Here is a 26,112-nt window from a genome sequence, read left to right as displayed (position 1 = left end):
GTTCCCACCGCCCAGGATCCCCCGGCCGATCCGCCCGAGAGTGATGCCCCCATCCCAGGCTGGGCCTCCTCTCGGTCTCAAACGGTGGCCGATTTAACACGGGTGTCTCAAACCCTGGTGTCCGTACTGGATCGGTTACCCCTGCAGACCCCTGCCGTTGCCAGCGGGTCTCAGGAACCGCCGCCCGAGCCCTCCTGGATAAGCCACAAAAGGTCCAGACAGGAACGTCGGTCTGAGTCCTCTTCTCGCTCCATCTCGCCACACGGCCCTCCCCTGCGGTCGGTGTCCCCCAGATCCTCCTCCCCTGAGTCAGGCGAGGCATTCTCTGATGCGCACTCGGAGGGTATTTCGGAGCTGGATTCTAACCAGATCGCCACCATGAGGGATATGGTCCAGAATCTCATTGGGGCAATAAACCAAACCTGTGGCATCAAGGATCCCTCTACGGAACCCGCAGATCAGGCGGTTTCATTTAGACGGGCCAAACCACCTTCGAAGTTTTTTGCTCCTCATCCTGAATTCGTGGTAATCTTGTCCAGAGAGAGAGAGAGAACCCGACCAGACGTTTTCAGAGGGGAAAACGCCTGGGTGTGTTATATCCTTTCTCTCCAGAACTTACCGCCAATTGGACAGTCTCTCCCTCGGTGGATCCCCGTTTCCAGGCTGTCCACCAACACGGTGCTTCCACTGTCCGGCGGAGCATCTTATATAGTTATAGAATCCTTTGCGAAGTCAGCCTTTGAAGCGGCTGCAGCGGCTCTATGCCCAGCTTTTGCTTCCACTTGGGTCTCAAAATCCATTTCCAAATGGGCCATAGATCTCCGTCGAGGTATCCTGGACGGGGCGCCTCCCGCGCAACTAGCGGAGCTTGCCAACCAGATTTCCCACGCTGGTGAATACCTGGTCTCCGCCTCCCTGGATGCCACGTCTTGTGCGGCTCAGGCTTCCAGCAATGCTGTTGCCATCCGTCGGACCGTTTGGCTCAAGGCCTGGCAGGCGGACTTATCTTCCAAAAAGTCCCTTACCAGTCTGCCCTTCCAGGGCTCTCGTCTCTTTTCTTCCCAGCTGGACCAAATCATTAAGGACGCCACTGGGGGTACAAGTTCTCTTCTCCCCCAGGCTAAGCCTCGTCGCCCTCCTCCTAGATGGCAGTTTCGATCCTTTCGGCCTTTTCGTCGCTTCGCGGCGTCAAACTCCTTTTCCCAGCAGCAACAGAGGCCACAGGCACGTCAAGAGAAGAAGGCGGTGTCCTTTAGGGCCACTCCGTCCTGGCGTCTTCGCTACTCCCAGGGTAGATCCTCCAGGCCCAGGACTGGAAGATCCACCTCTGCATGACTCTCGGCAAGACTCCAGCCCAACTCCCAGGGTGGGCGGCCGCCTTCTCTTTTTCAGGGACGTCTGGCTTTCCGCAGTAGAGGACGCATGGGTCAGGGAAGTTGTATCCTCGGGATACAAGATAGAGTTCGTTTCACGACCCCAGGATCATTTCTTTCGAATCCCGTCCTCCAAGAGATCCCCCGCTCTAGTTCCGGGCTTCTTCGCAGCCATCGCTTCCCTCCTCAAAGCCGGGGTTATCGTTCCCGTCCCAGAAAAAGAAGGGTTCACGGGTTTCTACTCGAACCTTTTTGTGGTACCGAAAAAAGACGGCAAGGTTCGCCCCATTCTGGACTTCAAATTGCTGAACAGGAGAGTTCGTCTGAGACACTTCAGGATCGAATCCCTTCGTTCAGTAATTGCTTCCATGGAGGCCCAGGAATTTCTATGCTCAATAGACATCCAGGACGCCTACCTCCATGTCCTGATATTTCCCGGACATCACCGTTTCCTGCGCTTTGCAGTGCTCCGGGAACATTTTCAGTTAGTCGCCCTGCCGTTCGGCCTCGCAACTGCTCCAAAGGTGTTCACGAAGATCATGGCGGCACTGATGGCTATCTTGAGAGTCAGAGGCCTGGTCCTATTTCCATACCTCGACGACATCCTCATCAAGGCTCCGTCCTTTTCTCAGGCTCACGAAAGCCTGGCCATTGTTCTCGACACCTTAGTCCATTTCGGGTGGCTGGTCAACCGGAAGAAGTCGTGCCTTATTCCTTCTCAGCGCATCATCTTTCTGGGCATGCTCTTCGACACTCGTCAGACCAGAGTCTTCCTTCCCAAAGACAAGAGATCCACTCTTTGTCGGGACATACGCTTGCTCCAGGGTCCTCGGCCTCCCTCCCTCCGATCGGCCATGAGGGTTCTGGGGAGGATGGTAGCAACATTGGAAGCGATTCCCTTCGCCCAATTTCACTCGCGACCTCTTCAGCAAGCCATTCTGTCTCAATGGGCGAAATTCGGGCCATCTTTCTGTCCCTCCGCCACTGGGAAAGGATTCTCAGCGGCCTGCCAGTCCGGATCCAGATGGAGAATGCCACGGCCGTGGCATATGTCAACCATCAGGGGGGGACCCGGAGCTCCTTGGCCCTTGCCGAGGTATCCAAGATCCTCCTTTGGGCAGAGGCGACAGTTCCGGTGATTATCCACGGTGCATATCCCCGGCGTGGACAACTGGGCCGCCGACTTCCTCAGCCGCGAGGGCCTCGCGGCAGGGGAATGGTCCTTGCATCCGGAGGTCTTCCATCAGATTTGTCTTCGATGGGGGACTCCGGACGTGGATCTCACGGCGTCTCGAATCAACAGGAAGGTTCCGCAGTTCGTCTCCAGGTCTCGCGATCCTCTCGCAGTGGGCGTCGACGCTCTGGCCATCCCTTGGTCACAGTTTGTGCTGCCCTACCTGTTCCCACCCCTTCCACTACTTCCCAAACTGTTAAAGAAGATCAAAGCGGAAGGGGTGCCGGTCATCCTGATCACCCCGGATTGGCCCAGGAGAGCCTGGTTCACAGAGCTCGTCAACCTTCTCGCGGACGCTCCCTGGCGCCTTCCAGACAGGCCCGATCTGCTGTCTCAGGGTCCGATTTCTCCCTTTGAGCCCCTTAGGGAGATTCCTCTATCAGCTCTATCTTGGAAGATGACTTTTCTTGTGACCATCACGTCTATTTGCTGCGTTTCCGAGTTGGCGGCTCTGTCTTGCCGACCTCCGTTTTTGGTCATTCACCAGGACAAGGTGGTCTTCTGGCCTCCACCTTCTTTTCTTCCTAAGGTGGTTTCCACCTTCCACCTCAACGAGGACATCATTCTACCTTCTTTTTGTCCAGCTCCGACTCATCCTCTGGAGCGATCGTTGACCTCGTCAGGGCAGTGAGGATCTACCTGGATAAAAACTCCACTTTCCGAAAGACGGATTCCTTTTTCGTCATTCCTGATGGCACGCGCAGAGGCCAACCGGCTTCTAAGGCGACTATTGCTCGCTAGATCAGAATGGCAATTTTGGAGGCTTACCGGGTCAAGAACAGAGTGCCCCCTCCTGGGATTAAGGCTCACTCTACCCGGGCAGTCGGCGCCTCCTGGGCGGTGCGCCACAGGGCTTCCGCCCTACAGCTTTGCAAAGCGGCAACTTGGTCTTCCATCCACACGTTCGCCAAATTTTACAAGGTCCATACCTACGCTTCGGCGGACGCCAGCCTAGGCAGAAGGATCTTGCAGGCAGCAGTGGTGAGTCCTCTGACCTGATGGAAGTCTGTTTTCCCGCCCTAGGGACTGCTTTGGGACGTCCCATGGTTCCTGTGTCCCCCAATGAGAGGCGATAAAGAAAACAGGATTTTTGGTTGCTTACCGTAAAATCTATTTCTTGGAGCCTCCATTGGGGGACACAGCTCCCTCCCAATGTTTCTGTTGCTTTATGTTATATGACTGTTCTCACGTTTACAGTTCTCAAGTTTGTGGTTATGGTTTTTCAACCTTGTTCTTTATCTCCTACTGCTTTCTCACTAACTGAAGAGTATAATGCCAGTCGGTGGGGTGTACACTGCAGAGGAGGAGCTAACTTTTTTATTTGCGTAGTGGCAGCCTCCTAGTGGCAGCAGCATACACTCATGGTTCCTGTGTCCCCCAATGGAGGCTCCAAGAAACAGATTTTACGGTAAGCAACCAAAAATCCTGTTATTGCCTTTGTAATAGATGTGCAACCAGTCATTGCAATCCTGCCTCTCATGATAATGAAACTGCTGAAACTCATGGAAAAGACAGGTAAAATTATTAAAAAAAAACAAAAAAACCTCTTATGGCCAATGTGAAAACTGCAAGATTATTTATCTGAATTGTGATTGACTTTTCATAATATGTATATTGGGACCTAAACTCAACCATGAAATGCTGCAGTCCCATCTTCAGTGAGAAGAGAAGGCTCAAGGACAGGAATCCGACTGCCCAATACTTAATTCTGCAACATCAATGGGATACTAAGTCCTTATGTCCAATTCTTGGGTCTTTATAGAAGAAAAACAAGTTCTGGTTCAGTTTGGCAGATCCGATTCCATGGGAGCGATAAGAGAAGTAAAAAATAAAAACCAGCACTCAAGAAATAAAACTGATTATAAAATGTGAACAAACCTTTATATGGAGCACTGCTTACCAGTCAACAGAAAAACCATAACGCCAAATTATAAAAAAAAGTACAACAAACCCACCAGGTCCTCTCCCAGCAGCTGCTTCAGTCATCCATTCATCAAAATCAACTATATAGACAATTATGAAATTTTCAGATTTACCAGTTATATTGAATTAATTTATAAAACAAAAGGAAAAAAAAATTTCAAAGTAGAAAAATCACTTTATACGGTGAATGTGATCAGGTACAAAACAAGGGGAAAATTACAGGTGGATGTAAACGAAAAAACAAACAATCTGGAAGTCTGTAAAATATAAATTCCTGCAGTCTCTTATAAAATAAATCCTGAATTTTTTTTTTTAACATTGCAATGATTGATTATAATTTCAGTTATCGTCGGGAATTCTGGAATGTAAAAAAGTTTTAAAAACAAACTAAAAAGTGTCCAGTAGATGTGGCCGCAATGTGTAATGAGATATATACAGAAGTGAACCAGTCACCAAAGTTCTATGCGGACGGGCTCTTATTGCTGTGGGACACAGACAGTCATGCTGCAGGGTGGGCACAGCCTTCTACAGGGGGGGCACAGCCTTCTACAGGGGGAGCACAGCCCATAAGGGAGGGAGAAGAGGTGGGAGATGGCAGAGTGGTCAGTCCTTGTGCAATGTCTGGTGTAAGTGGAGATACAGTGGCTTCTTGGTTAGCAGCTGCAGCTTCTTCCGTTTAAAGTCTGTTGGTTTCTTGTAGCTGCGATCAAAAACGAAAAATCAATTACATTACTGATCCTGGGTTAAATCCTGTATTTTACCCCAGAGCTGCACTCACTATTCTGCTGGTGCAGTCACTGTGTACATACATTACTGATCCTGAGTTACATCCTGTATTATACCCCAGAGCTGCACTCACTATTCTGCTGGTGCAGTCACTGTGTACATACATTACATTACTGATCCAGAGTTACATCCTGTATTATACCCCAGAGCTGCACTCACTATTCTGCTGGTGCAGTCACTGTGTACATACTCAGGATCAGTAATGTAATGTATGTACACAGTGACTGCACCAGCAGAATAGTGAGTGCAGCTCTGGAGTATAATACAGGATGTAACTCAGGATCAGTAATGTAATGTTATATCCTGTATTATACTCCAGAGCTGCGCTCACACTGATCCTGAGTTATATCCTGTATTATACTCCAGAGCTGCGCTCACTATTCTGCTGGTGCAGTCACTGTGCCCAGACCTGGCTGACAGTGTTACATCCTGATCATTTACTACTTATACAATAAGTAATTATCAGCAGCTGGGGTATCGAGGTCACTCACAGCTCTATTACTATCTGGCCCGGTTTGATTTCATCCATCTCCATGAAGGCAAAACACTTTGTGCTTGTGAAACGCTTCTTCGGCTTGTAGTGCTTGAACTCGAAAAAAATAGCAGCTCCTGGAAACCAAGACATAAAAAGGGTTAATAAACGTGGAGGAGCAAATGACTCCCTCTGCTTATATTCAGACCACGCGTGCTACGGAAATGAGCGTCTGAGCCGCTGCGCCTCTGCTCGTGCAGGAGACATCGCGCAGGGTTGTAACGCACTCACCTTTTGTAAGTTTTTCAACGTGTTTCTGGATATCGATCTCGACGTTAAAATGAACGTATGTGTCCTCCTTCCTGGACGCCATCGGCGTGTCCTGAACCGGCGTCAAATCAATGCCGTTTAGATCTGCGAAAATAAAGCGTCAAAATCATCAGAAATGGGAGGGGGGAAAAAAAAAACACTAGTGAAGCTCCACAGTGACAGTTTCCTCTTATTTCTCAGCTTTAATCATCTGCTGTGAAATGGAAACAGTCAGCAAGCTGCTGATCCTATTAAGTGCTTAGGCAGCAGCTCGTTATTAACCCCCCAATCCCCGACACAAAATCCTCATGTAAATATTGATTCCTGGGAGGGGGTTAGCGCCACGTAATGGGGTACAAAGGCATAACAAGGGGCACCAACATCAGCTCACCTACTTACTGACGGTTTCTATGATTTATAAAAACAAAAAACAAAACACTTTAAAATTAACTAAAAAGTGATAATCTATTAGGAAATAATAAAATATAACTGGAGAATTGTGTTCAGGAGTGGACATTCCCTTTAATAATACTTAAGGAGCCAAAACTACAACTCGTCCCGGAAAAAAAAACAAAAAAAAAAAAACCACTCAAACAGCTAATAAAGTTATGGCTCTTGAAGAAGGTGAGGAAAAAAAACAAAAAAAACCAAAGCACAAAAAGAAAAATTGTCTGCGTCCTTAAAAGACTGACTTGCAAGTACCGAAACATTGCTTTAAAAAAAACAAACAAAAAAAAAAACAAACACGTCACTGTCTCTTTAAGGAGGAAAAAAAAAAAAAAAAGGATTTTGAATCTAAATGGGACGTTTTGCAATAATCTTACAAGACACAACCATCTCCCACAATGCACCGCTAAAGCAGCGTCAATCTCGGTCCAAAGGCGTGGAGCGGCGAGCGCGCCAGATGAGAACATGGGAGAGAAAATCTACTGACAGCAGCTGTGGAGCCGGGAGAGCAGGATTCCCAGAAAAGGGGCAGCCGCAGTGTACAGCCCCCCCGGGAGGACGAGGGATGAGTGCAAAACCGGGGATTACAGCGCCGGCCGGACACTGCCATAACTGGAGTATTATAGTACAGCCCCGACCCCCACAAACCCGGCTCCGCAAGGCAATATAACTCATGTAGTCAGAGACGCCGGCGCCCCCTGTGGAATACGGGGATATTACAGTGATGTTCTAAAACCTATCGGACACTCACCCTTCACACTGACCGTCATGTAGGGGTCAATACACTGACCGGCGTCTTTCAAGCCGATTTTCTCAATTCTGATGGTGAGGAGGGTCATGCCAGGCTCGGAGGGCAGTCGGGGGAGGAGAGTACCTGGTTCAGTAGAAAATATATATATTATGTGAGAATTAACTCCAGGATCTCACCCTCTGATAGCAGGACATGAAAGAGGCAAAAAGCATCAGAAAATTAAGTTGCAGCTTTTTCTATCGCCACAAGGTGGCAGCAAAACAAACTACACTCCAGCCACAAACAGTCTCAATTTACAGCCTACAGTAAAGGTGAACATTATACATTATTTCATAGATATTAGAGGACTAGAGGGTTAAAGAAGCTTTCCAATAACATGGATATCCTGCGGCTGTCAGGGCATGCTGGGAGTTGTACTTCAACAGCAGCTTACTTCCACCAGGTCTAGACAAACGTTGATGTGTTTGAGGCTGGTCAGCAAGAGGACGCTAATGTTAGACTCCCCCAGATTTTCCTTTACAGGCTAATTTACAGTGTCACAGTCCACATTTTACAGACTGTGGGGTCTCTAATTTGGCACCACGCCGTGACTTTTTGCGTGTGATGGATGGATATCTGTTAGGTTGCAGCAAGACCCCAGTCACCATCACTACTTGAGCTGTAACCGTATAACCATGCGATCAAGTCACCTGCAGCCCCCGCTTTAGCTGTGAGCACCAGAATTCTGTCTGCTTGCACTCACCACTAGGGGGAGCTCACAGCTTCATCATAAATCAGTCTTCAATTGGCTCCCCCTAGTGGTGACTTTGTGCAGTTTTATTAACAGAGATCCTGATCCTGTGTGTACATGAAGAGTAACACTATTTCCAGCCATTATTTGACTTGTATCTAGTTTTTCCCTCCATCTCTGAGCTAGTGGGTGGACAGTGGCTACTATGAGGTCTCTAGCAGTCATCTCTAAGCTAGTGATTGCAGAGTAGCAGCCATGATGTCTCCCATAAGCAGCACATGCAGGGACAGCAGAGCAGGAACCCCTCACTTAACAGATGTTCAGAAGCAGCATGGAGAACATTGTACATCATCACTGAGCAGTATAGATGTGAATCCAGCTCTGGGGTGAAATAAAACACTTACTAGTAATGAATGGTAATGCAGGGAAAAAATGAATGGGGAGTCAGAACTACACAAGCAAAACATTAAAAAGAAGCATAACGATCCTGCGTTCATACCTTGGATGGCTCCTGACATGGGCAATGATGGGGCACATGCAAATGAGGAGGCCATGCACAGGTGACAGGAAGCGCCAAGCACAACGATGGGGGGGACAACCAAGCAGGGCACAATCACGGAGGAAAAAACAAGGAGGCACATTTATTAGAAAAGGCAGCTCTTGTTTCTATAAATGTAATACATTGTATGGTTATATCCGGAGCACCGCGATGGGGGTGGCGAACCCTCCAAGTATTGTGACCCCAAAATAGCAGCTATGGCTTCTACAAATCCTACCCTCAAAGCGATACTGGATCTGTAATCAAACTCTAAATACTCAGCACATTCTCTGCTTTTCGCAGCTACATCACATCCAGAGCTGCATTCGCAATTCTGCTGGCTGCAATCGGTCACGAGGAAGCAGCAGTATGGCTCTAAATGCAGCTTTGGATGTGAGTGGAGTACAGAACCTATAAGAAATAAGATAAGGAAAGTGACTAAACATTTTATGGAGCTTTAGGGAATTGGCCAGGACAAAGATTTTACGCACAGATCTGCCGTTCTCGCTATGGGGCACATGATGCTCGGTCCTACCTTATTTCGCTATGCCCCATCATGTGCCGTATATCATGCACGTGATTTTCCCCCTTGACAGAGTATCCCCTGCTCCGCTCACTTCTCATCTACCGATTGCCGACAGGTCATGTATCTGTACTATTCTAATGGCCAAGACAGCTGCACGGTCCACGCTGCTTGTAAGAGTTATCGCAGCCCGAATATCCCTTTAAGAGCTTCTGTTCTACAGTTTAAAGAGGTTGTCCAGGACAGACATTGATAAAAGCGATGTTATAAATAATAACAGAGGTTTCTGCTTTACCAAGGGCCCAGCAAAAACATGTATTCACTTTCTTAACAAAAAAAAAAAAAAAAAAGCGCCACCTCTATTTTCAGGCCAAGTGTGGTACTACAGCATCCTTTCCACAGAGCTCAATTGTAATACCAGACATGACCCATAGGTGTAGCGCTGCTCCTGGAAGAAGGCGGCCATTGCTCTCAACGCTGCACAGTCGCCGGTTCTTACCAGGCTCCCGAGCTGGAAAGGAGTCTGGAGAGCCGACCCCGGCGCCTCCTTCATCTTCCTCCTCCTCCACTTCTAAGTTTTCTTCTTCTCCTGGGGCCAAAATCCTCCTAGAAAATAGAAAAATAATTTGTCATTTCTCTAAACCTGGTAAGAGGGGAAATATTAGTATGGACGATGACGGAGGGGGACGTAGAGGACGCCGCAGGGAGGGGGACGTTGAGGACGCCGCAGTCTATGGAGGCGACGTACGTGATGTGCGGGCAGCAGTCAATGCTGATAACTTCCATATATCTGCCTAATCAGCGGAGGAGGAAGCAGAGCGCGATCCCACGACAGATGTTCTGCTGTAATCCGTGCTGCAGCCTATATAGGTCACTGCGAGCTGTGTATACCCTCTGTACACCCTGCAATGCTCGCCACAAGACATGGCAGCCACCGATATGCGGGGGTGCGACTTCTGGGACCCCCCGAATCACGGCCAGGATTTCAGCAATGCCAAATTCTACGCAAATCTCCTCCATGTCTGACTGTCCCAATTGCCCCTCACCACAGACGTCCACCTCATTGATCCCCTGCCGCTCCGTTCTGGGGTCCTCTACTTCCTGGTGCCTCGAGATGGTTCAACCAATCACTAGTGGCAGCGGTGATCCGCCTCATATAGTGATTAGCTGCAGAGGTCACACATCGTCTCTGCGGCAGGGGCCGAGCTGCATTGGAATGCAATGGCGGGAGATTGAATTGCCCATGTGGACAACTCCTTTAATTGGCGGGACGTCACCGCCATTCACAGCTGTGCAGAACGGGGGATGGAAGGTGGCGGGACAGCGCACCTACCTTAAAGGGACGGGCTGAACATCAAAGGGGAATTCCTTGCTGAATGTTAGAAGGTTGCCCAGGACTAGAAAGTGGGAGAAAAAGAGTTAATAAAATACACGATTTCTCCAAAAACTCATTAAACATAGAAATAAATTTGGCGTCATTAACCCCTTCTTCCTGCTGCGCCCAATTTTCATTTTGGCGCTTTTGTTTTAGTTTTTCCACTTCTTCAAAGAGAATTTACATTTTCTATTTATTTTTCTACTTTTTCAGCAATATTACCGTATAATAATAATAATAATAATAATAAAATATATATATAATAATAATAATAATAAAATGTAATAAAATAAATATACTAAAAATATATAACAGTTATATAATAAAAAATAATAGTATTAAAAATATATTTTAAAAAATATATAATAAAAAAGTAAATAATAATGTGAACTAATTGTTATTATTAGCGTTTTGGGGCATAATTGATTATGATTTTTTTTTGTGTGTGTTTTGTTTACTAAATGTTTTATATAATGATCGGGGTTTTTTGTGTTTCTTAATGTTTTAAAACTTTTATTTTTTTCGATTTCCCCTAGAGGCCCTGAGCCCATGATCTTAGGGTCGCTTGCACAACATACTGCCATGCCCCTGTATAATGGGGCTGCCGATTTTGGGTAAAGTCTCCTTCATTATATAGTACCGTATTATGGCACCCCACGTTCCTGTTGCCGCTCATGTGCGCCCAAAGGGACCGCCCCGTTTAGATGCCATCGTCACAGACTGACTGCGCCATGTACACGATTGAACAGCAGTGATGGGAGCGAGCTCTGGTCGCTGCATATACTTACTCGGTTCTAGTTTCTTGAGATCCTCCAGCTGGAATCCTTCTCGACTCTGTGTGGACTGTGGAGAGAGAGGAGGAAGACTTAGGGGGCTCAGCGACAGGACGATGGCTGCACCAAGCAATGGATAATGTACAATCCAAAGTCCCTGCTGCAGTCAGGAAAAACACAACGTAACCCCCCAGGCGTGATCCCACCCATAATGTAAAAACACCTGTCCTGCATGAAATCCGTGGCTGTGACCCCACAATATAGCTGTCTCTCCGTCCTTGGTCCCGTTCTTACGCTGCTGATTTTGGGTCTAGTTCTCCAGTATTACCATGGTCACCGTCACTATGGGGGGCTCTGGGGTCCGGTTATATTAACATAACGTTACATCAGCTGTCAGTTATAACACTAAATTAATACGCTCAGCACAATATTGGCTTTTTCTGGAGCCCACACCCTTCACGCTGTGACTGAGGTTACACTGGGGGCGATTCATTCACGCCGTCCCCGGCAGGTCCTGTGGTGGTGGCACGCTGCCAGTCATCTCACAGCTGTCAATGAATAGAGGCCGACAGCCAAGAATGAACCGCAATGCATACGAGACCCCGCTCCACCTATCAACCGCTCCCTTCCCGCACCCATAACAGATCCAGCAAGACAAAAAAATGTAACGTGTGGTGAGGAAGCCACGGATCTGCTGGTAAGGAATAAAACCTGGAATTCAAGGCTTCCACCATGATACTGTGGCCTGATTACCGCTCCGCTTTTCCAATACAGAACTTCATAAAGTTAAAAGATACAATTGCAACTACATGCAAACACCACTAGGGGAAGCTTACTACTACAGATTTATAGAGCCACCACTAGAGGGAGCTCACTACATACAGATTTATAGAGCCACCACTAGGAGGAGCTCACTACATACAGATTTATATAGCCAACACTAGAAGGAGCTCACTAAATGCATATTTATACAGCCACCACTAGGGGGAGCTCACTACATGCAGATTTATACAGCCACCACTAGAGGGAGCGCACTATATACAGATTTATACAGCCACCACTAGGAGGAGCTCACTACTACATATTTATATAGCCACCACTAGAGGGAGATCACTATATATAGATTTATATAGCCAACACTAGAAGGAGCTCACTAAATGCATATTTATACAGCCACCACTAGGGGGAGCTCACTACATGCAGATTTATACAGCCACCACTAGAGGGAGCTCACTATATACAGATTTATACAGCCACCACTAGGAGGAGCTCACTACTACATATTTATATAGCCACCACTAGAGGGAGATCACTATATATAGATTTATATAGCCAACACTAGAAGGAGCTCACTAAATGCATATTTATACAGCCACCACTAGGGGGAGCTCACTACATGCAGATTTATACAGCCACCACTAGAGGGAGCGCACTATATACAGATTTATACAGCCACCACTAGGAGGAGCTCACTACTACAGATTTATACAGTCACCACTAGAGGGAGCTCACTACATACAGATTTATACATTCACCACTAGAGGAGCTCACTACATACAGATTTATACAGCCACCACTAGAGGGAGCTCACTGCATACAGATTTTTACAGCTACAATAAAACTCAACAGTAGCTGAGTAAACCTGTCTGCAGGAAGCTCCCCCTAGTGGTGGCAGCAAGCAGCTAAAATGATATTAGTTACATTATGACGAGAAGCAGAGATTTTTAATCCCTCTTCTCAAAACTTACCCTATCACGGTCCCCAAAATAGAAACTAATGGAGCAAACATAACACTCACCTGCAGGGCGGCGCTGCGTAGCTCTAGGCATGTTGCGATTTTTACAATTGTTTTCTGCAAGAAAGGAAAAATAAAAGTACATTTATGTATTTTAAATTAAGTATATTTATATAAATATATCTGGAAATTGAAGATAACGGAAAACCAGCAATTTGAATGCTGCTTTGGTTGTGACTGGAGGATGGGACATAAAATTACATAGCAGTAGAAGATAGATCTTTGCGAAGTTAAAGCAACATATTCAGAATTTCTACGTTTTCACAGCTACCAGCCACAATATCTTTAATATCTTAAAGATGGGGGGCTAAGCGGCTGCTTATGTCTATAGCAGCTTATCCCCCCAAAAAGATAAAATGCATTCTGCCTATCAAGCCCTAGAGACATCAGACTGTTGGAGGATCTAGTCGGACACTTCATTCCTTTTACAGATTTCTTATAGATTGATTTCTTAGTAGCCGCCCTCGCGCCCCTTATCGGGAAATCTGCAAAATTCACAAATTAATTTTCACACTTCCCCGCTCAGCCTCTCAGTTCAGGATTATTAATAACATGTTTCGGGGCTGACAGCCAATTCTGTAACAACATTAACCCTTAACTCTTCCTGTATCAGCAGAAGAGAGACGTCCCTTCATTGAAGTTACAGCGAGTGAAATCAGTAATGAACACGTCACCGATTTTCTAAGTAATTATATTCCTAAAGGTGCTATTGACATGGAATTCTCACCAGATGTCGCTAACAATCCAACCAATCCAAACAGGCAAACAAATCATCCATAGAGGTCTGTAATTTAGGTGTAATAATGATAAATGACACAGGGGAAAAGTATTGAACACAAGAAGAAAGAGAGGTGCAAAAAGCGATGGAAAGTCATGACACCAGACTGAAATCTATCAATACGGTAATTAAAAAGCAGTCCTGCCACTTAGTGACAAACAATATCAGATGGTTCAACTGATGCCTCTAAAAAGGTGTCTCCTTACCAAGGTGCAGCACAAGATATATGTCATGATGAGTAAAACCAGTGAGTTGTCTCAAGACCTTCACAACCTTATTGTTGCAAAAACATACTGATGGCATTGGTTACAAAAGAATTTCTACATTACTGGAGGTTCAAGTGAGCACTGTTGAGGCCATAATCCGGAAGAGGAAAGAAAGTAATTACACCATAAACCGGCTATGTCCAGCTGCTCCCAGCAAGATTTTAGTCAGAGGAGTGAAAAGAAAAGGATCAGAAGAGTTGTCCAAGATCCAAGGACCACCTGTGGAGAACTACAGAAAGACCTAGAATCAGCAGGTACAATTGTTGATTCCTCTTATATAGTAAGTAATGCACTCAATCTCCATGGCCTATACGCATGCTCATCATGCTAACTCCATGGCCTATATGAATGCTCAACACGCATGACTCCATTGCTGAACAAAAAGAAAGTGCGTTTAAAGTTTGCGCAATAACATTTAGACAAGCGTGTGAAATACTGGGAGAATACAGTCTGCTGAGAGGAGACCACAACTGGATTTGGAGGTCATAATACACACAATATTTGGAGGCCAAAAGACACTGCATATCACCACAAAAACACCATAAGAACAGTGAAGTTTGGAGGTGGGAACATCAGTATTTTTTCAGCATACAGCACTGGCAAACTTCATATAACTGAAGGAAGGATGAATGGACAAATGTAAAGAGACATTCTTTATAAAAAAAAAAAATCTGCTGCCATCCACCAGAATGATAAAGATCAACCGAGAGACAATTCAGCAAGACAATGATCTCAAACACACAGCCAAGGAAACTATCAATTGGTTTCAGAGAAAGAAAAAAAAGCTGCTAGAATGGCCGAGCCGATCACCGGACCCGAATCCAAAACAAAATGTATGGAAGGAACTAAAGCTCAGAGTTCACAAAAGAAGCTCATGGGACCCTCAGGATGTGAAGAGTGTTCGTGTGGAAGAATGAGACAATATGACACCTGAGCAAGGCCTGCGACTAGTTTCTAGGAGGCGTCTTGATTCATTACCAACAAAGGCTTTTGCATGAAGTATTAAATACATTTCAGTAAAGTGTTCAATACTTTTACCTTACATCATTTCCCATTATTACACATAATTTATGGACATCTATGGATGATTTCTTTCCCTGTGTGGATTGGCTGGATTGTTATTGACATCTGGCGAGAATTTCATGTCAATAGCACCTTTACTTAGAAAATTAGTGATGTGTTCAATACTTCTTTCACCTGCTGTATTTCTTTCACTAACTGTTTGTACCTCCAAATTAAGTGAATGAAGCAAGTGTATCTCCAGGGGTTCAAGATGAGGCCCATAGGTGAAAGCCTCATCCATCAGACAAGTATAGCATGTTCTGTGGTTACGTCTGAGGTCAGAATATCCTTTGGGGGTCGGGCTCTGAACCCACTTGATAAAAGTAAAAGGCAGGTGCACTCAAAGTTGGTCACCAGTGTCAGAGTCCCGGGCCAGACAACAGACCTCATAATACTGGGACGAGAGTTTACGAGGTGTCCCCCGGACAAACATACATTGCACCCAAGCCCATAAGTGAACCGTCATCTTCACAATTTAGGCAGGGTGCGGCCGCTTCTCAGAACATGAGTGAATAATGCCTACTGGGGGGCTGCCAAGATATGATCCATTTTCCATACACAGACACTTTCAGGTCTCCAAATCCCTCAAAAGCCATAAAAGCTCAAAGCTCTGGTGATGTGCAGAGTAAAAACAAGTTCACGAGACCTGAGAAAGGGTCTAGAATGTGACAGCAAAAAAGTGTTTAACCATAATCCTCCCCTTGTACATAGGAACAGTATTATAGTAGTTATATTCTTGTACATAGAGAAGTATTAAAGTAGTTATATTCTTGTACATAGGGCAGTATTATAGTAGTTATATTACTATACATAGGGGCAGTATTATAGTAGTTATATTCTTGTACATAGGGGAGCAGTATTATAGTAGTTATATTCTTGTACACAGGAGCAGTATTATAGTAGTTATATTCTTGTACATAGTGGCAGTATTATAGTAGTTATATTCTTGTACATAGGGGCAGTGTTATAGTAGTTATATTCTTGTACAGAGGGGCAGTATTATAGTAGTTATATTCTTGTACATAGGAGCAGTATTATAGTAGTTATATTATTGTACATAGGAGCAGTATTATAGTAGTTACAGTCTTGTACATAGGGGCAGTATTTTAGTAGTTATATTCTTGTACATAGTGGCAGTATTATAGTAGTTATATTCTTGTACATAGGAGCAGTATTATAGTAGTTATATTCTTGTACATAGGAGCAGTATTATAGTAGATATATTCTTGTACATAGGGGCAGTATTATAGTAGTTATATTCCTGTACATAGGGGGCAGTATTATAGTAGTTATGTTCTCGTACATAGGGGCAGTATTATAGTAGTTATATTCTTGTACAGAGGGGCAGTATTTTAGTAGTTATATTCTTGTACATAGGAGGCCGTATTATAGTAGTTATATTCTTGTACATAGTGGCAGTATTATAGTAGTTATATTCTTGTACATAGGAGCAGTATTATAGTAGTTATATTCTTGTACATAGGAGCAGTATTATAGTAGATATATTTTTGTACATAGGGGCAGTATTATAGTAGTTATATTCTTGTACATAGGGGCAGTATTATAGTAGTTATATTCTTGTACATAGGGGGCAGTATTATAGTAGTTATATTCTTGTACATAGGGGCAGTATTATAGTAGTTATATTCTTGTACATAGGGGCAGTATTATAGTAGTTATATTCTTGTACATAGGGGCAGTATTATAGCAGTTATATTCTTGTACATGGGGCAGTATTATAGTAGTTATATTCCTGTACATAGGGGGCAGTATTATAGTAGTTATGTTCTCGTACATAGGGGCAGTATTATAGTAGTTATATTCTTGTACATAGCGGCAGTATTATAGTAGTTATATTCTTGTGCATAGGGGCAGTATTATAGTAGTTATATTCTTGTACATAGGGGCAGTATTATAGTAGTTATATTCTTGTACATAGGGGCAGTATTATAGTAGTTATATTCTTGTACATAGGAGCAGTATTATAGTAGTTATATTCTTATACATAGGGGGCAGTATTATAGTAATATTCTTGTACATAGGAGCAGTATTATAACACAGGAGGCGCACACCATAAACATGTAGGAAACAGATTAGCACCCCATGCCCATCCAGCACCTGTCACTCAATATGCCTTCAACATTATCATAAGTAGTTAGTTTTTGCTACTATAATACCGTCCTCTAAACCTAACAATAAAACACAAATGACAGTAGGTGAGAACCTGCTCCCCTCCTCCATTACCAAGCACAGATCATGCCCAAAACACTTCTATGAAAATCAGTAAGTTACAATATCAGTTTTTCGGTCTCATCCATTTCAGATATCCATATTGTATAAGCTGACATGAGACTCTAGATTTCCGTAGTCCGTCATGTAATGAGAGTGATAATGCTCATTTTCTCAGAGAGACGTGGGCGGCAGGATGAGATGAGGATAACCAGTGATGCTATAAATCTTGCTTATCCTCAAGTTTCCTATGGACAATTACATCTAACATAGAAAACCAGAACCGCACGTCTCACGCACAGAATCTGCAGGTGTCAGTAACGTCCTGGCCTGCTGGCAAAGCATCTACCACTAGACTGCAAGAGCCCGGCCCTTAGGGGCCCAAGAGGCTTTCGAACTCCGCAGAGGAATTATTACTTGATGTTTCTTTCCTGTTTAAGTCCTTCAGGGTCTGAGATAATCTTTCAAGAATGCTGAATTATCTTCTCGCTCCATACACTACACGAAGAGGCTTAAATGAGATACAGATTTTAAGACTTGATATTAGTAATGTCTTGGCAGAGAACATACCCCCTCCCTCCAACACGGCTCCCTACCTAGCCTCCTGAATGTGGAAGAAAGACCATCCCTGGGAGATAACACAGGAAATGTCTGACCGCAGGCAGCGAGTCTGATGTACACCATGAGACATTACACTCCAACCTACAGCAACATATTACTGCTATACATCATACCCACCTGCCGGCTACAACCGATAGGACATATATTATATGGTAGGAGCAGTATTATAGTAGTTATATTCTAGTACATAAGGGGCAGTATTATAGTAGTTATATTCTTGTACATAGGAGCAGTATTATAGTAGTTATATTCTTGTACATAGGAGCAGTATTATAGTAGTTATATTCTTGTATATAGGGGGCAGTATTATAGTAGTTATATTCTTGTACATAGGGACAGTATTATAGTAGTTATATTCTTGTACATAGGAGCAGTATTATAGTAGTTATATTCTTGTACATAGGGGCAGTATTAGAGTAGTTATATTCTTGTATATAGGGGGCAGTATTATAGTAGTTATATTCTTGTACATAGGGTCAGTATTATAGTAGTTATATTCTTGTATATAGGGGCAGTATTATAGTAGTTATATTCTTGTACATAGGGGCAGTATTATAGTAGTTATATTCTTGTATATAGGGGCAGTATTATAGTAGTTATATTCTTGTATATAGGGGCAGTATTATAGTACTTATATTCTTGTACATAGGAGCAGTATTAGAGTAGTTATATTCTTGTACATAGGAGCAGTATTAGAGTAGTTATATTCTTGTACATAGGGACAGTATTATAGTAGTTATATTCCTGTACATAGGAGCAGTATTAGAGTAGTTATATTCTTGTATATAGGGGCAGTATTATAGTAGTTATATTCTTGTATATAGGGGGCAGTATTATAGTAGTTATATTCTTGTATATAGGGGGCAGTATTATAGTAGTTATATTCCTGTACATAGGGGCAGTATTATAGTAGTTATATTCTTGTACATAGGGGCAGTATTATAGTAGTTACAGGTCCTTCTCAAAAAATTAGCATATAGTGTTAAATTTCATTATTTACCATAATGTAATGATTACAATTAAACTTTCATATATTATAGATTCATTATCCACCAACTGAAATTTGTCAGGTCTTTTATTGTTTTAATACTGATGATTTTGGCCTACAACTCCTGATAACCCAAAAAACCTGTCTCAATAAATTAGCATATCAAGAAAAGGTTCTCTAAACGACCTATTACCCTAATCTTCTGAATCAACTAATTAACTCTAAACACATGCAAAAGATACCTGAGGCTTTTAAAAACTCCCTGCCTGGTTCATTACTCAAAACCCCCATCATGGGTAAGACTAGCGACCTGACAGATGTCAAGAAGGCCATCATTGACACCCTCAAGCAAGATGGTAAGACCCAGAAAGAAATTTCTCAACAAATAGGCTGTTCCCAGAGTGCTGTATCAAGGCACCTCAATAGTAAGTCTGTTGGAAGGAAACAATGTGGCAGAAAACGCTGTACAACGAGAAGAGGTGACCGGACCCTGAGGAAGATTGTGGAGAAGGACCGATTCCAGACCTTGGGGAACCTGAGGAAGCAGTGGACTGAGTCTGGTGTGGAAACATCCAGAGCCACCGTGCACAGGCGTGTGCAGGAAATGGGCTACAGGTGCCGCATTCCCCAGGTAAAGCCACTTTTGAACCATAAACAGCGGCAGAAGCGCCTGACCTGGGCTACAGAGAAGCAGCACTGGACTGTTGCTAAGTGGTCCCAAGTACTTTTTTCTGATGAAAGCAAATTTTGCATGTCATTCGGAAATCAAGGTGCCAGAGTCTGGAGGAAGACTGGGGAGAAGGAAATGCCAAAATGCCTGAAGTCCAGTGTCAAGTACCCAGTCAGTGATGGTGTGGGGTGCCATGTCAGCTGCTGGTGTTGGTCCACTGTGTTTCATCAAGGGCAGGGTCAATGCAGCTAGCTATCAGGAGATTTTGGAGCACTTCATGCTTCCTGGCACCTGCTCACCGTGCCAAAACCACTGGTAAATGGTTTACTGACCATGGTATTACTGTGCTCAATTGGCCTGCCAACTCTCCTGACCTGAACCCCATAGAGAATCTGTGGGATATTGTGAAGAGAAAGTTGAGAGACGCAAGACCCAACACTCTGGATGAGCTTAAGGCCGCTATTGACGCATCCTGGGCCTCCATAACATCTCAGCAGTGTCACAGGCTGATTGCCTCCATGCCACGCCGCATTGAAGCAGTCATTTCTGCCAAAGGATTCCCGACCAAGTATTGAGTACATAACTGAACATTATTCTTTGATGGTTTTTTTGTTTGTTATTAAAAAACACTTTTATTTGATTGGACGGTTGAAATATGCTAATTTATTGAGACAGGTTTTTTGGGTTATCAGGAGTTGTAGGCCAAAATCATCAGTATTAAAACAATAAAAGACCTGACAAATTTCAGTTGGTGGATAATGAATCTATAATATATGAAAGTTTAATTGTAATCATTACATTATGGTAAATAATGAAATTTAACACTATATGCTAATTTTTTGAGAAGGACCTGTATATTCCTGTACATAGGAGCAGTATTATAGTAGTTATATTCTTGTACATAGGAGCAGTATTAGAGTAGTTATATTCTAGTACATAAGGGGTAGTATTATAGTAGTTATATTCTTGTACATAGGAGCAGTATTATAGTAGTTATATTCTTGTACATAAGGGGCAGTATATTATAGTAGTTATATTCTTGTACATAGGGGGCAGTATTATAGTAGTTATATTCTTGTACATAGGGAGCAGTATTATAATAGTTATATTCTTGTACATAGGAGCAGTATTATAGTAGTTATATTCTTGTACATAGGAGCAGTATTATAGTAGTTATATTCTTGTACATAGGAGCAGTATTATAGTAGTTATATTCTTGTACATAGGAGCAGTATTATAGTAGTTATATTCTTGTATATAGGGGCAGTATTATAGTAGTTATATTGCATTTGCTATGAAACTGGCATCCAATGTCCAGAGTAAAGAGTAGGCCATGACAGAAATCAGAGCACTTGCCTTCTGATCCTCTGTGAAGTCGGACGAGTTGGTCGGTGACTGCGCTTCCTTCTGTAACTGTCGGGCCAATCTATAATGACAGCAAGTTAATTATTGAACATATTTTCATCATAATTTGGTTTAAAATGAACATTTAGTAATCAGCGATGAGAATCCGCACTGAAAAAACATCTATTTTAAAGCCTCATTGATCAAAACGGACTGACAGAAAACAGCAGCCTTGTGCCCACAACAACCGGAGTGCGGCCTTCATGTTCCTTCACCAGGTTGAGAAGTGAAAGGTGTGTGGTAAGTGGTTGCTACGGGCATTGAGACTTGTTTTTTTCCTGTCAGACATCTTGGCTATATGAGCTGGTGCTTCACATGTCTTTTTGAGGAATCGGACAGCAGACCTCGCCTTATTTTACCTCAGTTTTCTAGTCAGTAAACTGTCGAAAAATTGGCACATCTCTGAATCTGTGCCCGCATTAAAAGTCACACGACATGGACTCCATTTTTTTTTAATTTTTTTTTAACACATTTACCTCAGAAAACGGTCCTACATTTAGATGTCTTCCGTTGTCAACTAATTATGAAGCTTTTAGTAATAACCATTTAACCATTTTTAGGAAAACTGTGCGAGAACCAAAATGGTGGAAATGTTGCGCAAAAGTGTGTGAGATCTCGCATTTTTTTTTAGGCCAATTTTACATCTTTCGGCCGGCGTAAATATAAAAATGAAAAAAAAAAAAAAGACAAATTTACGCCGATATATGACGGCGGTATATTTCTGATGCACGCCTCTAGTTTATGGGCATCATACAGCAGTGCTACCTGGGGTGCGCTGTCCCCTTTAAGAGCGATTCAGCTGTGGCGAGTAGCAGGGAGGTAGTGTGTGGCGTCGGCCGCCCGTCTGTGTATGGATTTCATCTCTTATTCACATCCTGTTGAGAGTCTCCACCCAAAAAAAAAAAAACACTGCCAGAGATTCAGGGTGGGAACCTGAGCAAATAATCCTGCAAAACTGACAGGAATGGAGGAAATCTGTGCGCAGATAGAGTGTTACTGTGTGCAGCCTGCTCCATAACACACAACAGGGGGAAAGATGGAAAATAGAAAAGATCAGAGCTGATGCCGGACACACAAGGAGCTGATCTCAGGCCGGCTACTACATGAGGAGGCAGATCTGACAGTCAGGAGTCTGAGAAAGCTGGGTGCTCGCTCACATTGGAAATGAGAAAAAAACGTAAAGGACGTCGTCCTGGTTAAACGGGTATTCTATGCGTGCCCCTCTGACATTACTAGTCACAACTGACATTCAGGGGTCCAGGAAAGTTGGGTGAGAGTCATAATGTTCCCAGAAAGTATTTTAATTTTTTTTTTTAAGTTTTATTTGCCCCTTTAAGATCGACTAGTCATGTCTGTGCAATGGCGCATTACTGTACGTAACCCCACAGAGCAGACATGACCAATCAATCGCACCAGGAGGAACAAATCTTCCCAAAGCAGCGGGACAACATGGAGAATCCGGAACGAGCCTATCTCGTGTAAAAAGACGGGTCATTATGTGAGATCTCTGCTTGCTGTCAGTGAATGGGATCCCCAGTGTTGTCTCGGCCATGTGATAGGATACTGCACATGGAGTAGCGTCGCGATCCATCAGCCACAACAGTAATGTGTCTGCCCCCCAAACAAACTGCTACCTACCTTCAGGCATCATCATTAGCCAGGTTGGCTAATCAGAAGAACTGAGAATGCCAGGATGTAAGACGCGGTTCTGAGGGCTCCAATCCAGCGGTCAGACGTGGAAGATGGACCAAGTTCTGAGAATCGATCCGCACCAACTCTAGTAACGGCTTATGAGCTTTCTCATTCACTGACAGCAAGCAGATGGTGTCAAGAGCCAGATATTGGTAGGTAGCAGCGGTCTGGCTGGTGGTGGCACCTACTCCGTGACGAGTCACATCAGGGGGAGTCTAAAGTCACTGAGATTTGCTGGTAATGCGGGGTCCCCATTATGCTCTCACATCAGCACCTTTACCTGCCCCTTCCTGACCTCATGAGTCCGAGCTTCTAGGCTACAAGTGACATGTGACGGATGCATCATAGACTTCTATGGTTAGGAAAACCGCTATAATTACTACCCACAGAGGGTGACGGATGATGCGGGCACTTAGGGACTTTTACATTACTGCTTAATGTCAGGAGCAGGAATAATCCCCTGCCAACAAAACACGGCAGATACCCTGCAGATTCTTACTTACATGGTTGTTTTTCAATTACTCATCATTGTCAAGACCACCGCTTGCGGTCAGTGACTTTATTATATCTAGAAGCAACAAACCGTCCTACCCGGATACACTCATGCAGGATTTTTTTTCCTTTGTAATGAACGCCTCCATCTACCGAAGAGCTGGTGTACCATAATTTATTGGGGAAGATTCACAAAGATTTATTGATGTGGATTTTTGGGGGCTGAAAATAAAGCAAAAAAAAAAAAAGTTTTAATTTGCACATTTTCAGTCACTTCCTTTTGGCTTGCGTTATTTGTTAACTGTGTTTGTGGCAATTTTCAAAATGGTCACACATTTCGAAAAAAAACAAAACGTTCTTTTCTGCCTTTAACTTTTTGTGGCGTTTTAAGCACAAAAAAGTTGAACATTCCTCAAAAATAATATTCCAAAATTTTCGACATTTTAAAAAGTCACCATTGATGAATCAACTGGAAAACCCAATCTTCGCCCACAGTGGTCAACAGTAAAAAGAAAAACATGAAAACATATATAAAAAAAAAAAAAAGATCAAGGCGCAAATAAAATAAAAATAAATAAAAAAATGAGACAAAAGAAAATGCGCCAGTGAAATAATAAACTAGGCCCTATGGTTTTTGCTGGGGTTTTTTTGGGTTTGTTTTTGTTTATTTTTTATATGGCCTGCGGTAAATAAATAAATAGCATAGTGCCTGAAAATAATATATGGTACTTAGTTACATGTTTTTTTTAAATAAAAAAAAATGCGAAAGCCATCACACCTCTTCACGGTGACCGTAATTGGAACAGTCCCTATTACAGTCACCATGAAGGAGGTGGGATGGGTTTCACATTTTTTTTATGTAAAAAAAAACATGTAACTAAGTACCGTATACTATTTTCACGCACTATGATATTTATTTATTTTCCGCAAGGTATTTAATCATTGAGTTCCTGTCTATGGTTTATTTTATATATGGGGCCTTTTTTTGGGGGGGGGGGGGGGGGCATAATTTGAAGGGAGATTTCTTTCTTCAAGCAGAAACGACTGAAAAATGTAATAATTTTTCAAGTGGAAAAAACAAAACCAGGAACGTTACAGGCCCGTTTTCCATCTGACAAGCTCATGCACATAATAGCTGAATATTAAATGCGGTTTCTGGAGCAGAATCTGCCCTAAAATCCACGCTGAAAACGCTGTATGGTCGTACTTTAAGAATATAGGAACAGATAACGCCTACAACCCCCCAGCGATCCCACCCCCCAGGGTTCAGAACACATCTTACCCCAATAATTGCAACAAAATCAAGGGGTAGGGGTGGGGGGATTCATCCCAAATTATCAAACAGAATTGGAGGACACGTTCCCCAGGCACATGTAATACAGGGGGAGGATATAACTGATGGGGGCTCAGGGTATTAGGGGCAGCACCCTATTGGAGGCAGGGAGCCCCCACCCAAGGGGGAAATAGAGGCAGCCCCCCTCGCACACACCCCCAGGGGGAATTAGAGCTAGTGCCCCTCCCTCCAGGAGGAATTAAGAGGCAGTTCAGGGGCAGGGATCCCCCACCACCAGGGGGGAATTAGAGGCAGGGATCCTCCACCACCAGGGGGGAATTAGAGGCAGGGATCCTCCACCACCAGGGGGGAATTAGAGGCAGGGATCCTCCACCACCAGGGGGGAATTAGAGGCAGGGATCCTCCACCACCAGGGGGGAATTAGAGGCAGAGATCCCCCACCACCAGGGGGGGAATTAGAGTCAGGGATCCCCCACCACCAGGGGGGGAATTAGAGTCAGGGATCCCCCACCACCAGGGGGGGAATTAGAGTCAGGGATCCCCCACCACCAGGGGGGAATTAGAGTCAGGGATCCCCCACCACCAGGTGGGGATTAGAGCCAGGGATCCCCCACCACCAGGGGGGGAATTAGAGGCAGAGATCCCCCACCACCAGGGGGGGAATTAGAGTCAGGGATCCTCCACCACCAGGGAGGAATTAGAGGCAGAGATCCCCCACCACCAGGGGGGAATTAGAGGCAGGGATCCCCCACCACCAGGGAGGAATTAGAGGCAGGGATCCCCCACCACCAGGGGGGAAATTAGAGGCAGAGATCCCCCACCACCAGGGAGGAATTAGAGGCAGGGATCCCCCACCACCAGGGAGGAATTAGAGGCAGGGATCCCCCACCACCAGGGGGGAAATTAGAGGCAGAGATCCCCCACCACCAGGGAGGAATTAGAGGCAGGGACCCCCCACCTCCAGGGGGCATTGGAGGTAGGGACCCCCCACCTCCAGGGGGCATTAGAGGTAGGGACCCCCCCACCTCCAGGGGGCATTAGAGGTAGGGATCCCCCACCACCAGGATGAATTAGAGGCAGGGACCCCCATGTGTCTGGCTGCTGCACCTGTCCTGGTCTCCCCTGCAGTGACACGGCGCGCAGCCAGGGGGCGCCCCCAGCAGCACTGCCCCCCACTTACATCTGATACTCATCTATGGCCTCCACCAGTTGCCCCCACGAGTCGAAGTCCGTGCCCTTCTTGAAGCTTGCGTTCCATTTCTGCAGGGTCTTGCTCTGATCGCTCATGGCTGGGGCACGACACACCCAGGGACGAGCGCGCCTCCACTCAGCTGTGCATTGTCCGGAAAGGTTCACACGTCCCGGGACCGGTCCCGCCGCTGCTGCTGCTGCAGATGCTGCCCCTCCTCCGCGGCCAAGCCCATCACAGTGAGACTGGAAGCCCCGCCGCCCAGCACCAGACCCCGCCCTCACCGTCATCAGCCAAGCCTCACTGTCATCGATAACCCCGCCTCTTTCTCTACTTAGGACATTCCTATTGGCTCATGGGAAAGAAAACGCCCACCGGTTAAAGGGCATTTCAGAAGG

At 44.6% G+C, this 26,112-nt stretch overlaps 1 protein-coding gene across 2 annotated transcripts; it reads right to left on the bottom strand.

Annotated features, from left to right (window-relative positions):
• Positions 1–5,073: 5,073 nt before the first annotated feature.
• Positions 5,074–26,032, bottom strand: AIDA (axin interactor, dorsalization associated). 2 transcript variants are annotated; one of them, XM_077282224.1, is made up of 11 exons: positions 25,706–26,032; positions 21,000–21,069; positions 13,033–13,086; positions 11,250–11,304; positions 10,420–10,483; positions 9,586–9,692; positions 8,525–8,536; positions 7,296–7,418; positions 6,080–6,202; positions 5,808–5,925; positions 5,074–5,230 (listed from the first exon to the last, which is right to left on the bottom strand). In XM_077282224.1, the coding sequence occupies exons 1-11, from the start codon at positions 26,002–26,004 to the stop codon at positions 5,134–5,136; spliced, it is 1,122 nt and encodes a 373-aa protein (XP_077138339.1). In that variant the 5' UTR covers positions 26,005–26,032; the 3' UTR covers positions 5,074–5,133. The 2 variants fall into 2 exon arrangements, with proteins under 2 accessions (XP_077138339.1, XP_077138340.1); XM_077282225.1 differs by lacking the exon at positions 8,525–8,536.
• Positions 26,033–26,112: the final 80 nt, after the last annotated feature.

Source organism: Ranitomeya variabilis, chromosome 2 (genome assembly GCF_051348905.1).
Source record: "Ranitomeya variabilis isolate aRanVar5 chromosome 2, aRanVar5.hap1, whole genome shotgun sequence".
In the NCBI taxonomy this organism is placed as follows: domain Eukaryota; kingdom Metazoa; phylum Chordata; class Amphibia; order Anura; family Dendrobatidae; genus Ranitomeya; species Ranitomeya variabilis.
The sequence above is the reverse complement of the archived record's forward strand: the minus strand, read 5'-3'. Positions and strand labels throughout refer to the sequence as shown.